This window comes from Triticum aestivum, chromosome 6A (assembly GCF_018294505.1).
Source record: "Triticum aestivum cultivar Chinese Spring chromosome 6A, IWGSC CS RefSeq v2.1, whole genome shotgun sequence".
NCBI classification, from domain to species: Eukaryota; Viridiplantae; Streptophyta; class Magnoliopsida; order Poales; family Poaceae; genus Triticum; species Triticum aestivum.
This window is the reverse complement of record NC_057809.1, coordinates 78,877,059-78,893,082: the sequence shown is the minus strand read 5'-3', so window position 1 is coordinate 78,893,082 and position 16,024 is coordinate 78,877,059. Positions and strand designations below refer to the sequence as shown.

Here is a 16,024-nt window from a genome sequence, read left to right as displayed (position 1 = left end):
GTAAATTCCACAAGAGTTTATCGAGCAAAACAAAAATATATATATATATATATATATATATATATATATATATAAACTTGCATGGTGTTATCACAATAATAGAAGGAAACCTCAAAGTATTATCATAATCATAGCTTCATACATACCTCCTGAAATGGTGCACGTTCTTTGGATAAGTTTGACAAGCTCGCCAGTAGAGTGTAAACCCCCTGTTTTCCGTTCTTTAACAATTCGCCTCTGAAGGGATTGCCAATTGCTTTCCTCCCCATAATCACGGAGGATACGCCCAACTTCAAGCTCGGGCCAAGAGTTCAAGATATCTTCTGCTGTTAAAGTTGCCTGTCTAGTTTCAGCTATAGGTTAGAAGCAGTACACAACTGTAACACAAAATATATATCAAGGTGGAGTTGTACCATTTGGACATTACTAATTCACCAAGATTGACTCAAACATGAAGTAACACACAAAAAAATATTCCTGGATATTTTGGACATGGCAAGGTCAATATATGGAACTCGTGCATGTAAATACAGACAAAATGAAACACAACAGAAATGAACTAAGTGCAACTGTGTTTTACAAATTCCTAGATAGACTGTGATTGGCATTATGACTACGAGCGCATCTAAATAATTGCAGCTCATGCTATCTGCCAATAAAATGATCTTTTAGTAAGACAAACTAATATTGGATATAAGTTGTTTTAATCTTTAGTCATGCAAGTTTGCAACACTGCGTGATTGTAGTAAGTAGCAAAAAGTATATTGCATCCATACATGGTGCATTCTGATAATAAGTGAACAAAGAAATGACCAGTAAGGCTGTAAGTAAGAATAAATCAACACTGACTTGAGGACTTGGGCCATGGCAGGAGCGTTTGGAGGACAACTAGTATCCGAATAGTCGAGTAGCGTGTGGGAGTGGGGTGGAGGCTCAGTTAGGGTCGGCTTGTGACTCCTAACTAGCACAATTGTAGTCTCTTGTACATATATTTCTCTCTTCTATAAAGCTAAGGTACGCCAAAGGCGTACCCTCGAAAAAAAAGACTAAATCAACACTGACCTTAGGGTCCATGCGCATGTCAAGTGGACCATCATTGAGCACACTAAATCCTCTATCTGACCTGTTAACCTGCGCAGCAGACCAAAAAAATTTGGTCAGCCAATGGGAAACTTAGCAGTCTTAGCATCAGTTTCCTCACATTTTACTTATTTTTTACCTGCATGGATGACATGCCAAGGTCGATGAGGATACCGTCAACTCCAGACGAGCCATCTGCCAGGCTCTCGTCAACGCCACCAAGAACATGCTTGATGTACTTGAAATTCTTGACGTGAGTATAGGCGCGTAGTGTCCCTTGCAGAGCATCTTCTCCCCCTTCCCCAGTTGCCCTACTAACAAGGAAAGCCTCGATGTGGCGCTGGCCAATCGCCAGCGCAGAGGGGTCGACGTCCATGCCAACGTGCAGCTCCATCTCCGGGTGCGCCTCCATCATCTGTCACCCCCAAGACGCATTCCATCAAACAGCTTATGGGCACAAATGAGCACGTAAAATTGAAGCCACAACGAGTAGAGGCATTCGATTCTACTGAGCACGAACAGATTGTTCCCACGACAACATAAAGGTAGATGCGAAAGGAAAGGGATTACGGACGGCGAGGGAGTGGCCGGCGGCACCGAGGGTGCAGTCGACGAAGGAGCGGAGCGGGAGCGGGCGGCGGAACGCGGCGAGGACCTCCCCGAGCAAGACGGGGACGTGGTGGGAGTGGGAGTGGCGGCGGTAGAGGCCGGGGTCGAAGGCGCCGGCGGAGCGGGTGCGCCGCTTGAGGTGCTCCTCCAGCTCCCGCCGCTGCGGCCGCCACATGGTGGTGTCCTTGGCCTTGTTCTTCGCCCTGGTCTTGCCGGTGGATTTGCACGAGACGGCATCGCGCTTGCGGCTGTGGGGAGCCGCCGCAACGGCGGCGAGCGGGCGCGCGCCGGGCGGCCGGAGGTGGAAGGGGACGAGGCGCCGCGCTGCCGTCGCCATCAGGAGTCGCGAGCGCGCGAGGAACGGATAAATAGCGTGCGCCGCAGGGTGACCGTCCGTCGTCTGATCACGGATGGACGGCTCAGATCGGTTCGGTGCCTAGTCAGAGCTTTCAGATACAACAAACTCAGCTGGTTCGAATTCGTAGTCTATGGATACATATAACGGGATTACTGAATCAAAGTCAGTCCATGCTATAGTCGTTAGATATTATACAAAACTCCATGTAAATTTTTTTTAAAAATTTTCTTTCTTCTTTTTTATATGTTCTGTCACTTGACTGAGAGTCTCGTTCGACCGAGATCTTGCCACAATCCTATATATAATGGCATCTCCAGGTCAGCCGCCCAGAAAACTGTTTTTAGAACATTTCAATCCAAAATAATACTCCAGCAGTTGTCATATCTCTATGTTTTTGTGGTCTCAATTTGAAGCAGACCTGAACTTCAACCCCTTGCACTGTAAATATATAGCACGCAAGCAGTTGCGCAAAACCAAAGTTGTGTGATGCAAACATCAAACCGCCAAGTGAAACTTCCTCTCGCCGCACTCCGGCTCTCACCCCGACCGTCGCCAACTCAATTTCAGCCGCCAATGGCACCGTTACCGGTCCACTGCCGCCACCGACCCGCCGCTTTGGACGGTCGCGACAGCCCCACCAACGCACCTATTCGGGGTCCCCGTTGCGCCGATCCGGGCCGGTTTTGGTATAATTTTCTACTCCCTTTGTTCCTAAATACATGTCTTTTAGAAATTTCAATACGGAGTGCATACGGATGTACTCCCTCCGTCCCAAAATTCTTGTCTTAGATTTGTCCAGATACGGATGTATCAAGTCACATTTTAGTATTAGATACATCCGTATCTAGATAAATCTAAGACAAGAATTTTAAGACGGGGAGTATATCAATATGAAGTACATACGGATGTATATAGACATCTTACTATGTATGAACTATATATTGAAATCTCTAAAAAAGACTTATATTTAGAAACGGGGGAGTATTATACATCATCCCGGTTGAAGAAGAAGATTTTTGGTGCCATATTTTACATCTGTTGAAGAAACATAATTTCCAATGCTCTTAAAATTCTTCTTTTTTACCTTAAAACTGCTTTTGAGTGCCCTATTTTGCAACTCATAAACTTGTTTTCGTGCTCAGGCTACATGAAGCTTCTTTTTAGAAAAAGATCAAAAATAATGTTTCACTGATTCAAAAATTCTACACATGTGTTTTCTCATGAAATTTTACACATGTAGTGTATATCCATATGTCAATGTGGATTTTGTTTAAGAATTTTTTAAACTTTGAAATATAACTTTTGAATGTTTCAAACAAAGGGCTACATGTTGAGCACCAAAACAATGCACTCTACATAACTGCATATAGCTAACCAAGCACGGCACTTCACTAGAAAAAAAAACAAGCACGACGCAATTTGCAAATATTTGTAAAACCAATTTGAAAACAATTTGGATGCTTGGGATGGCAAAATTTCAGACAAATGGCCGTACAGATTTCTGCACAGCTCTAATTTTCGTCATGGCACAATAATCCCCACATTCAAAATTTCCAGTGTGATGATCTGACTGGACAAATCAAGATCATGCATTACCTTGCAAGAAAGGAGGGGCAAAGAAAGACGCAGGATTTACTTTCCTTTATACTTTCAAAATAAAGACTTGTCCTACAAAATGGGAGGGGGACATAAATAAACAGAACCATGTCCAGTGCCCATCCCTCTACCTTCTTTCTCCCTACTATACCCCTCCTGACCGAGGTGACAAGAAACCGGAACAGAGGGAACAAAACAGCAGCAGCTACAACCATTGTTTTTCAACAATAGAGGATCCAGAGACCTATTATACATGAACGTCGACGACGGAGCAGGCAAGCAGCAAAAACAAGATTAGTCCAACTAGTACAGGTCAAACGAAAGAATCACCACACCCAAGGGGCCAGGCCGGTTCCTATCGACAACATCAGCGGCACAGTCAGCAGGGCGCAAACAGTTACCACCTACTGTGGTGCACTGCGCCCTTCACCCTTCCTTCGGAGAATGGCAGGCTTTCAAGCCCCTATGTTAATCGTCGGCGAAGAATGGCCAGCGTCTTCTTCCATCTTCCAGGACAATCGGTCGACCTGGATCCTCTAATTCAACGACCCCAAGTTTCGACTTGGTGTGGGGGATGAGAGGACTGAGACCCTGCGCACTTTCCTAATCTTCTTTCGACGACGGTATACCTGTACAGATGCAACTAATCATGTTGTAGCAACCTCTGCTGCTCTCTGTCTCATCATCTCATTAACAGCAGCCCTCCTCCGGGAATCAGACTGCTGTTGCAGCCTTCTAAGATGCTCTTTGAGATCCCTGTATGGTTACCAGAGGTGGAGGTCAGATGTTACTCCAGAGACGATTGAAATACTGTATGCACAAGCACAGGGGTGGTGGGAGGTTAGCGGGACAAATGAGAGATGCGCCAACACACCTGCACCGCGGTACACTGCATCCTGAATCTCTGCAAGCTCGGGCATGGAGCTGAAGCATGTACCACATTTTCTTGCACAGGGCACACCCTCCTGAAGCACGTGTCTTGCACTGCATCCCATGCCGAAATAGTCCCTTGACTTTACGGCAGTTAGGATATTGGCAGCTGCCAGAGCGGCATGTAGAGGCATGTACCAGAAGATCGAGCATTTTCCTTAGCTGCAGGATGATGGTAAAAGGAAAATCAATGGTGGAACTATTTAACAAAAGGATTGTAGTGGAGCACATGACTTATGCACAATAACTACTTTACAAATTGCAGCCTCGAAAAGTAAAGATGCACATGTTGACTGTTTCCACAATATTATGATGAACAAATGAGAATGCTGGAAGAATATTTATGTCTTCCAATTTGTAAAGCTCCGGCTTAACTCAATTATTACAGTAATTAAATGCCTGCCAATTACTCCCTCCGTTCGTAAATATAAAAAAGAATGGTATTTAAGCTAGACTGCTGTCAAGTTTATTTAATGAAAATAAACAGAAAGTCACAACTTCAACAATCGCAGGTTAGGAACAATTTTACTAGCGGAAATCGTCTGAAGGGGCTTACCTGTTGAACACGCATTTGCCGGGCTTCCTTGTTTTGGGCATCACGGTCGGCAACTGATGGATGGTTTGTCAACTTGTGAGGATGATTGACTGCTCCTTTTTGGTAACAACCATTGCACACGTCAAAATCTGGACAAATTTCACACCGCCAGCCTTGACCAGTTTCAATATCATGGCTACAGACATTGCATGTAGTGACAAACGCTGGTGCAGTGGGATTATGTAGGTGATACAACACCATCATTGACGAATGCTTAGCACGGCGAAGGGTGTCATATTGGTAATGGTTCCCTTGACAAAGACTGAGAAATGCCTGCCTGGTGTCAAAAAACTCACTTTCCAGAATATCGTCTCTATCCTTTGTCTCTTCAGGCACCCCAACAATGTCAACCTAAGACATCAAGTTATATGTTACTAACTTTCTCTTTCTCTAAAGAGAAAAATGAGTCTTGTTTACTTACTGGATGGAGCTTATGTGTGTCTCTACTATTACTTGGATGCCTCTCCCTATCTTCAAGCTGTTGTTCTGCACTGTAACACCTGCAACAGGAAAATACTAAATTCACGAAGAGAACTTTAAAAGGTTTGTCTAACATGGCAAGCTGTGTAATTACAAACAATTCATCCTAAGGATAACTCTTATATACACAATTTTCAAGCACATGTAGTTATTTTCATAACAATCTCGGCAGTCAGCTGGGTTATTAAGGTGTCACCTCACCCCGACCTAGGCCGGTGATGCCATGGTTGGGGTGGATACCAGGCCCCCTTGCTTTTCCAGGGGAAGATTAAGCGGTCATCTGGGGTTCCCAGGAGTCACCCCGGTTCATTGCAAGTCACCTTGGGTCTGGAGAGATTGACTCCTTCAGGGTCCTGGTTTCATAGCTTGCACAATGACCGCTGCTAAGCCTTTGCTCCTAAGCCACACGTTTGATGAGACGGCCCCTCTCCATGAGAGGCCTGATAGGATCAAGGAGGGTGGGGGGAGGAGATATTGCCACCGGGGATTGGCAAGGAGTAGAAGCCAATGGCCGTGGAAAGTTTTTGTGGGTGCCAAGAGAAACAGATTTGCAGATCTGCCTTGTTTTCTCGTTTCCTGGTTTGTTGGGTATCTTGATGATATGGATACAATTTGTTGCAACAGAAAGAACAGGGATCATGCATGGCGTCAACAACGAGATGTGTAGGGACTAGGGATACAGTAGTTTGTGTGGTAAACAAAGCGTCCTTAAGCACATATTTGTTAAATGTTACAACTTAAACTGCTGCTTTATAAAATATAAATATAATTTTCATGCAAGTGCCTTGATTTGAGGCACCTGGCCCTGAGAAAGGGCAATAATGCAAAACTTGTTGGTTCATACAGATCGCATTCATTCAATGTTTTCGAGTCGATGAGTCGACGGGTCGCTCGGGGAGGACGACTCTAGACTAGTCGTGACTAGTCTAGACTCACGGTCGATGAGTCGACATGGCGACGAGTCGACGTGAGTTAAGCAGCAGGCAGTCAGGGGAGGAGCACAAGTGCACAGCAGCAGCAGCAACCAGGGGAGGAGGGGAGGAGCACACCACCAGCAGCAGTAACCAGGGCCAACTCAGAGATGGGCCACTAGTTATGCACTTCCCTGTGGCCCAAAAGCCCATCTAGTAGCTATATACTCCTCCCGTGACCTAATCCACCATCCACACTCCCTCCTCCCTCACCACAGCCGCCACACATTCGCTGCCACTCTCTTGCCACCAGTCCACCACTCCTCCTCCCAGCGATGGATCTCTCAACTCCCCCGCAGCAGCTCTCTTGCCACCGCTCCTCCTCCCAGCCCACTCCTCTTGCCGCTTCAGCTTCAGCAGCAGCAGCAGCAGCGTGGCGGCAAGGGCGCAGCAGCAGCAGCGAGGCAGCACAGCAGCAGCATCAGCAGCACGGCGGCGGGAGAGTGCTCCGGATCCAGCGCTGCCTCGAGTCGTTCGACCCCAAAACCGCGACTAGTCGTGACTAGTCGAGACTAGTCGCGCGAGTCACTCGACTCATCCCAGGAGTCGAGTCGAGAGGCTGAGTCGGCTCTGGAACTGCGACTCGTCGACTAGTCGACGACTAGTCGCGACTAGTCGAGCGACTCGAAATCCATGCTTTCATTTCAACTGTGATCACATATACTCCTTCCATTCATAAATATTCCCTGTCTCAAAATAAGTGTCTCAAGCTTAGTACAACTTTGTACTAAAGTTAGTACAAAGCTGAGACACTTATTTTGGGACGGAGGGAGTATAAGTCTTTTTAGAAATTTCAATACGGACTACATACGGATGTATATAGACGTATTTTCGAGTGTAGATTCACTCATTTTGCTTCGTACGTAGTCTATTGGAATCTCAAAAAAACTTATACTTAGGAACGGAGGGAATAGTATATAAGTACATGTGGCCTCTATAGCACAGGTGTCATATTGTTTATGAAATTGACTTACTTGTCACAGATGTAAAAACTTCTGCATTGATGGCAGACCCAGCGTTTTCCAGACGACATAAGGAGACAACAGTGGCTACAAGAATACTGCAAATGGACCATAATAAAATCTTCCTTCATTGGATAAATGGTTTCCCCAAGCTGCAATATCAAAATCGAATTCATGAGAAAGATGTCATCCAACTGAAACAAACAAGTGCAATTTCACAAACACAAAAGAGGGGGCTCCGAGAGATCTAGTATTACAATTACCAGAGCATAAGCTTACCTTCTGCATCAGCATAGCGTCCTTAGAAGCATTTCCACTGAGATCAGTGTGGCCAGCAGCTTTAAGAGCTCTTTTTGTAATAATTTTCTTTGTCTTACTCTTCTTCTGAAGCTTTCGGTCATCTTCTTCTTGACGCAGTTGATTAATCATATCTTCCGCAGCTCCAGGCCAATAATCTCCATCGAAGTAAGGCAAACGGGAAGCGGTAACTTTAGCCTTGCACTCTCCCATGGTAATGAAGAAATGGTCATACAGATTTGTAAGCTCAACAACAATCTCCTCCTTAGTAGCTTTCCGAAGCATGGCTAAGTACCTGAGTGTGAAGATATCAGAAATCATGCAACCAGGAGCTCAATGCAAGCAGAGTCACATATGTGTCAATCAAAGGTCTTACCACTCCCGCAGTTTGTCAGATTTTGGAGTCTTCTGAATCTCAGGGTGGCAATATAAAATGTAATCTTCACCTTTCAAAGGTGGGCAAGCCCATATATAACAGCTTGTGAATCCACGCTGCTTGCAGTATTCAAGATATCCTATCTGTACACATAGATAACTGGAGTAAGATTGTAGAAAATGCTAGCTTAAAGAGGAAGGCATCACATCTAATAGTTTCATACAGGAATTTTCTGACCAGACTGGCAAGAGAAAATATTTACAACTGTGATTAAAATTCAGCAAATACAGCAACTTACCAGAATTTCATGGTAGACGAATGTACGCAAGGCCTCTCCAGTGGCTGCTTTAATCTCAGGTCTGAAGTATTTCACAGAATCCAGGTATGACAAATAAACTCGACGTTGGTTCGGGTAAGCGCAGTCAGCACCAAATTCTTGAACATACATTCCAAATAAGCACACTTCTACGCCTTCTATTTTCTGGAACAAAAGAACAGCCTGCCAAACAATCACAGGAACAGAATCATGGATATCAGAGTCGGTTGTCAGCATAATTTATACTTTAGGTACAACTTCCTACCTTGGACTTGTAAGGGAACTCTGTCGGGTAATTATCTTCTTGAAAAATTTCCAAAAAGCGTGGTTTAACTTCAACCTTCTTATCCACCGATGAAACAACTCTGACCACAAGACCTTCTGCTCCGGCGACCTAACAAATATGGAACAGTTAGACTTTAAAAGTGATGGAGGGAACATTTCTATCAAAATAGTTCATAATGATGCCAAAATGAATGGTATCTGGTGTAGTCCAAATTACAGGAAGTGAAGTTAAACCACTTCCTTGTTGATTTTTCCAGCCATTGTCAAAAAAAGTAGCACATAAATTATCAAGATATAGAACATACTTCAAGTAAAAAAAGTTAAGTAAAGCGCATATACACTTCGGGTCTCTGAACTGCCAAAAAGATCAATCCTAGTTGATTTTTCAAGCCATCCATCATTTTGTAGCCCATTTTTTTGTTGCTGTGCTTTTCATTGGGTCGTAAACAATCAGCAACAAGTTTGCACTATGTGACCGCATTTGAAACTTTCAATATAAATACAATTTGGTATATTTTCCATGTAAGCCTTTAATATATAGTTGAAGCTTCCGAGCAATTAATGAGCAATTTCATACTATTAATCGATTCTCCAAAATGGCACACCTCATTACATACCAGGTTGATGGAAAATTATTAATTAAATAAACTGCTAGTTCATCCTGGTTGATGGAAAAGGTTGCAATGGGGTCTGAAAAAAATTAAACAGGCATTTTGTTTTCTGTTTTTCCAGGCAATCATTATAATAGGCTGCAATTATTTGCATGCTATTTTTATAAGGATTTACATGGTGGGTAGGCACTTAGATAACACTTTCAGGTAGCATATTTTTGTGACATAAGGTAATATACTACCAAAGTACGTTGAGGTCCCATATAACATACTTCAAGTACGCATGCACTTCCAACAAGACTTAGTTTCACTAACCTCATCAACACTACAATTTAAATTATTCGCCCGATTCTGTCTCTCCCACTTAAGCCGTTTAAAAAGCCGCTCTTCTATATGATCGCTAAGAACAGTTCTTGGCAGATCACTTGCTCCAAGAACAGCACTCTGTGGTAGAGGCATGCGCAGCCCACACTTCACTTCATTACTATAGCAATTCGGGCAAGTATACTCTGCTTGTCCTCCATCATTTCTTCTGCCATTAAACAGAGCACATATCTGATGCTGCCAGCATTCACATTTGTCACACTGAACCCACTGTGGAACGCACCATTCAGAAAGATTAGTACAAATCACGCATAACCAAAATTATAGTTATACAACCACCAGAACAGAGATAGGGAACTTACCCATTCTTCAGTTTCCTCATCATTTCTTTTCTTCTCAAACCGGGCCTTCAAAAAATTCTGTCCTTCAACCTCAATGGTGTCACCACGGGACTCATTGTAACATGGAATACAGAAAAAGTGGCGGGTGTCACCAGAACCAACAGTATAGTATGGTGCATTTCGCTTTATCCGAGCACCACAAGGGGAGCAATATATGGGTGGAGGTTCAAAAGTGAGTTTTTCCACTTTGCAGAGCTGGCATGAATTTTCATTTTCGGAAGACACCAGCAGTTGATTCTTTTCAGCTTTAGCCTTGCTCTGTCAAATGGCAAGACATGTAAAACTGTTCCTTCTAAAAACACATATTAGGGTTACAGTACAAGTTTCATCATGACAACTGCATGATGAGATTAAGAGTACTTGCACAAAAACACATGTACACAAAAAAGAACATGCAACATTTATCTCATGAAGATAAGGTTTTTTTTTCTTTTGGTACGACATAGTTCAACTTCTAGTAATTAAAAATTGGTAAAGCAACAGCGCAGTAATTTTTGTGCAAGCTTCCGTAGTAGTTAGACATTATGTGCAGAAGTGGAGGGAAATATTTTTTCACCCATTTGAAATACAAACAAACAGTAAGCTTTCTGATGTTTGCTTGTGTAAATGAGGACATTAAAGCACATATTACACATTTCAAGAAAATTAAAGGCTTTCTACCCATCTCCTATATTTACTTGACAACTGATCTTGTAATTCCGGGGGGGAAAATACCCAATGTGAAAGCAGTTTATTCCAAGTAAAAGACATACCTGGCCCACCCACAGCCTTAGACTCTCTATATGTGCATTGATTTGTTCTGGAGTGAACAACTCAGTCAATGAAACACCTTTTATTTTTGGTTTTCCTGATTTCAATGCTGTGGCCTCTGTTGAATCATTTGTTTCATTCTTAACCTCATGAACATTTTCACTTGTCCCTTTGTCAACCGGCAAGATTTCTTGCTTGACATGAGACTTCATCTCATTTGAAACAGTAGGAATGACATTGTGCCTCGCTGTAGGCACACTTCCATCAGCACCATAACCCATCTTTACGGGCTTCTGCAGAGGTCGCATGTCAGCCTTTACGTCCAACTCTCTTTTCATGTATGCCGTCTTTTTATTCTGCTCAAGCAGCTCGGGATGTGATTCCTGTAGTACAAACCCTGGGTTCACCTGAGGATTGGAGGCTCTAAGTATTTCATGCTCTGGAACATTGGGTGACGCAGGCTGCATCTTCAAACGTTTTGGAACAGATGGCTGACCATCAAAGGATTCAACAGACACTGGGTCAATGTCCATTATATCACTGTCTACCCCATTCATGATTCTTTGAGTCATATTCTGTTGAGCAACTTTTCTAGGCTCAGGGACTTTTTGCTTACTTGCATGTTCAGCTGAGAGGCGCAAAAATTTCTTTACATTACTACATACAGGACACTGCTCATCAACACAAGTCTTATAATGCTCAATTAACATTCTTGACTTACTGCACTTCTTCTGTGGACAATCTTTTCTTTGGCAGTTGTCCAAATGCTTCACAAAATCCTGCAGCTGAACACAACGAGGTAATTTACAACTACCAAGAGGAGAAGAACATCCTTTTGCATGAAACAGCAACAGTAACCACCTCATCTGACGGAGGTAATTGATATTTCCAGTGGGCTGTTCCAATCCTCCAGCAGGGAGCTTTGGCAGTGCAGGGTCAACTGAGGTCACAGTGCAACCAGAAACACGCCAGTCAGATGAAAATGGCTGTTGTGCTCCGTCCTGGGCCATTGTTCTCTGACAAAAGTCATCCTGTATTTGCTTTTCAAGAGATAAATTGCTACTGATAGGAACCTTTTCCATTGTTTGAGGCCGCCATTGGTGCTGCTGCATTTGCTCTGTCTGTGTTCCTTTCAAAACATAACTGACATCATTCGAGCTAACATCAAGCTGCTGATTAGGGTGCAACAATGGCTGAGAATCGTGAGAACCAGAAGCACTGAAATTTTGAGATCCAGAAAGATGTCCAAACACCTGCGCACCTTTGACGTTATCGTGAGCACTTCTTTGCTGGTATTGACCCTGGAAATTTGGAAGTGCAGGAGGTTCAGTAGCTTGTGAAGATGTTAGTTCGGTGTGTGGCAAAGTTCCCTGTTCTGACACTTGCATAGAATGGCTGGAATTCAGTTGAGACTGTTTAAAGGAATTGCTCCTCAGCATAGCCTGCTGATGCTGTGAATTTGGTATCTGTTGATTGAGATGATATTGGTTTTGCACAAACTGGGAACTTGGCTGCACCTGATGTTGCTGCATTGAAAGCTGCTGTCGGAGTAGTTGTTCATGAGACAACTGAGATGGCTGGAAATTGAGTTTTTCTGACTGATCCAAAACCTCAGTTTTTATCTGTGGCTGCCCTTGAATGGATTGCATGTTTAGCTGATTGCTAAGCAGCATGGAATTCATTCTTGATCTAGACTGCAAGTTTGCAGCACCCATGTTCTGATTATTTGCTGTTGCTAAAGCAGAAGAACCAGTACCGTAGAAACTTCCTGAGCCACCCATGTCAACTGATGCTGCACAACAAAAAACGACACAATTTAGTTTGTCATCGTAAAGAGGGTAAGATATGACTTTTGCATTTTCGCTATGCATGACTGTGCATGTGTGTCTGTCGATATGGAAACTCACATCATTGGTACTACGGTGGAAACAATAACACTTTCAACCTCCATAGGTTCAAGGACTCTAGCAAACACATTAATTATGAAGCCAGTGACTCCAACAGCAAGGAACTAAAGTAAGGCTTTGTGTTTACTTTTTTAGCTGTTCCCTAACAACAATCCTCTAACAAAGTTAGCTTGTACAAATGACTTGGATAACTAGAAATTGAACATATTGCAAACGAATAATAAACCCATCACTAGCTTCTGTTATACACCCTTCATGAACATGACTTCAAGATTATGGCACAAGTCACGATGATAAGGCAATAAAAGATAGGACACGTCAGCACACATACTTGATATTCTCTGTGTTGGATGCTGATTGAACTGTTGCTGCAAAGGTCTGGGCGAACTTCCAAAAGAGGATATGTTCATATATCCTTCTGGTGCTGCATTTCTATTTGTAATTTGCGTGTTTGACCCATGCAATCCCATTCCACCATTCACATGTCCATCTGATAAACCAAATGCAGAAGAATTCTCCAGCATGCTTGAATGTATTCCAGAATTACTGTGCCCCCCAATATGATGTATTTGATGGCTGCTCTGGTTGCTTTGAAATTGCTTCTGCTGCTGCATATGTGGTGTCATAGCTGACTCACCATTGAAATATCCAGTTCCATTTGAATAGTCAGAATTAGTAGGTACATTTTGTTGATTACTGAATCCAGGAGTTGGGATCATATGAGTTACTTGTCGCTGAATACCCACTGGACCCATCGTAGATGGGACACTACTTGTGGTCGAATTTAGTGGGGCACTGGTAGTTAGATGCTGGTAGCCATTAGACATTGTACCTGTAAGGAGCAATTAAGAATAAGTAGAGCCATGTAAAATGGACCAGCAAAAAATGAGAACAAACAGTGGCAGGCAACCATATATGCTTCAGCTTCTCACAAATAATCTTCCAGTTATAAACAACAGAGACCTCGAAAGAAGTGCCCCAATTGGGTCATGGATATATAAGCTATTTAGTGGATGTTTTTTTTAAAAAAAAGCTATTAAGCAAGACTCTGAAAGATGTGGTGTTTTTCTACCACATAGATTGAATTTTGCCGAATATACTGCTGGGCATTGGTTACTTAGGCTAGAAACCCTACAGCATGGCCAAAAGGGAATTTCAAGTTAAGGTACAACACAGCCCTAATGATATGAGCAGAAGCTAAGTTAATCTATCCATACCAGGCATCGAGGTACCCATGTTGGCATTCTGAGGAACCATGCCTGCACCAGATGACGAAAGACCCATATTGTCTGTTCCATAAGACATTCTAGAATTTCCACTTGCACCTTGTGTGATACCAGGTGTTGGAATCATTGTGCTATAACCAGAGGAAGATGCCATCTGCCTTGACATTTGTTGGTTTTGTTGATTTAGTTGGTTCTGAGCACTCAAGGCCTTGATAGCAAACTGCAATTGTGGCTCCACTGGTTGCCTCATCATATTGTAGTACTCATTCTGCTCAAACAGCCAAAATGATGGAACTGTGAGATCAAATTTTGCTAGATCCAAACAAGAAGTAAATAAGAAAAAAGGAAATAGAGAAATATACCCTGCTTGGGAATTTTCTAAACAAGATTTCCTCTAGCCGCTTTGCGAGTTCCGGCAGCCTCCGCCTCCAGTCAGCAGATGTCTGCTTCCTTCCTATATACTCATATCTGCCAATTTACGAACAAGTATCAGGCTTAAAAAACATGTTAATACTTTCTATCAGATTCGATGTCTGCTTCCTTCCTATATACTCATATCTGCCAATTTACGAACAAGTATCAGGCTTAAAAAAACATGTCAATACTTTCTACCAGATTCGAACCATCAGCCATGGCGGCGAACCTAAAATTTTAGTTGGGAAGGTGATTCAACTGCGCCCCAGTGCCGAAATTTATATGCGGGCTCTTGTTAATTAAGGAAAGTCATAAACTTTGGTTGCGTGAGTAAGCGTGATCACCTCTATAATTTTGGGAACAAAATAAATATTCACCGTATAAACGTTGATGATAAGGATAGGCCGCATTAACGCAGTACAATTAATTAACACCCGCGCTAGCGCCTACTAAATATAAGTAGCCGAGCCACCAAAAGAAGTTTTTTTTCTTTCCTTAGAGCAGGCGCTGAAATAAGTTTGCAGTGTGGAGTGCTTACATCTTGTCGCGCATATTGGAGCGCATGAGCGCAAACTGTTGATCGACCCCCGGGGCAACAAGGCCCACGCCATCCTGCATCTGCTGGTGCTGGGGCAGGGGCATGCCGTCAGCGCCGACGACACCGCTGCCACCGCCAACAACCTGATTCATCTGCGCCCCCTGCCCGGACATCTGCCCGGACAGGTGCGCCGCCTGCCCCACATTCATTGTCGCTGGCAGCCGCGCCTCAGACAAGCGCGGGCGACGTCATTCCAGGTGCGGCGTGGCGCGGAGCAAGCTGAAAGAAGCGGCAGCCCCTACCGAGGCGGGCACCACGCGCCGGAAACCCTTCGAAAGCTGCAATATTTCTTCCTGCTGGAGGGTCGGTCAGCGAGAATTTAACCAGACAAGACAGCCCTCTCTGAATCAGGCAGCAGTGGACAGAGCGGCAGCGAGCAGCAGGCGCGAGCGCGAGCGCGAGCGATCAGGACCCGCGCGGGGCGGACGGAAGCACCCGCGGGAACGAGGCACGGGGCCGGGCCGGCGAATTGGGGCAACCCCGCCCGAAACCCTAGAATCGCGGGGCGGGCTGCCGACGCCGCGAGGGGACCCCGCCTCCACGGCAAACGGCGATTGGGGGCCGGCCGGGGCGGAATCCGTACGACGGCGAGCGGGGCGGCGGCGCGGGGGATTGGGGATTTGGGATTGGCGGGGGACGGGGGACGGGGAATTGTCGACGCAGGGGGAGGGCTCGAGGAGGAGGAAGGGAAGGGGAGGGAGGAGTGGGACGTCGACCAATCGCGGATCTGCGCGGACTCGTGGGGAGGGAGGGCGGTCGCTGCGGGGTGGGCCCGGGCCGCGGCGGCGCAGGGCGGATGATCTGGTCTGGTGTGGTGTGGTGTGGCGAAAACGGCAAGGCGCACCGGTATATGCTGCTGGTGCGCGTGCGTGCGGCGTGAGTGAGGGAGGGCAGGCCCAGTCCAGTCAGCAGCTGCAGCGGCAGCGCAGCGGGTCGAG

At 44.7% G+C, this 16,024-nt stretch overlaps 2 protein-coding genes across 2 annotated transcripts in view; both read right to left on the bottom strand.

Moving 5' to 3' along the window:
- LOC123132161 (ribosomal RNA small subunit methyltransferase H) overlaps positions 1 to 2,104 on the bottom strand; it is a 3,283-nt gene extending 1,179 nt beyond the window's left edge. The window contains exons 1-4 of the mRNA XM_044551925.1: positions 1,655 to 2,104; positions 1,220 to 1,495; positions 1,063 to 1,131; positions 147 to 339 (exon numbers count right to left, since the gene is read on the bottom strand). Of these exons, the coding sequence (XP_044407860.1) occupies positions 147 to 339; positions 1,063 to 1,131; positions 1,220 to 1,495; positions 1,655 to 2,026 (910 nt within the window). The 5' untranslated portion in view covers positions 2,027 to 2,104. The remainder of the gene's footprint in view (positions 1 to 146; positions 340 to 1,062; positions 1,132 to 1,219; positions 1,496 to 1,654) is intronic.
- A 1,555-nt stretch (positions 2,105 to 3,659) lies between these two features.
- On the bottom strand, positions 3,660 to 15,734 carry LOC123132160 (probable histone acetyltransferase HAC-like 1). Its single transcript, XM_044551924.1, has 16 exons — positions 15,027 to 15,734; positions 14,437 to 14,542; positions 14,066 to 14,342; positions 13,180 to 13,680; positions 10,944 to 12,733; positions 10,153 to 10,449; positions 9,782 to 10,060; positions 8,836 to 8,964; positions 8,553 to 8,753; positions 8,255 to 8,397; positions 7,861 to 8,173; positions 7,594 to 7,733; positions 5,590 to 5,668; positions 5,130 to 5,519; positions 4,518 to 4,735; positions 3,660 to 4,399 (listed from the first exon to the last, which is right to left on the bottom strand). The coding sequence occupies exons 1-16, from the start codon at positions 15,233 to 15,235 to the stop codon at positions 4,291 to 4,293; spliced, it is 5,181 nt and encodes a 1,726-aa protein (XP_044407859.1). The 5' UTR covers positions 15,236 to 15,734; the 3' UTR covers positions 3,660 to 4,290.
- Between the last annotated feature and the right edge of the window lie 290 nt (positions 15,735 to 16,024).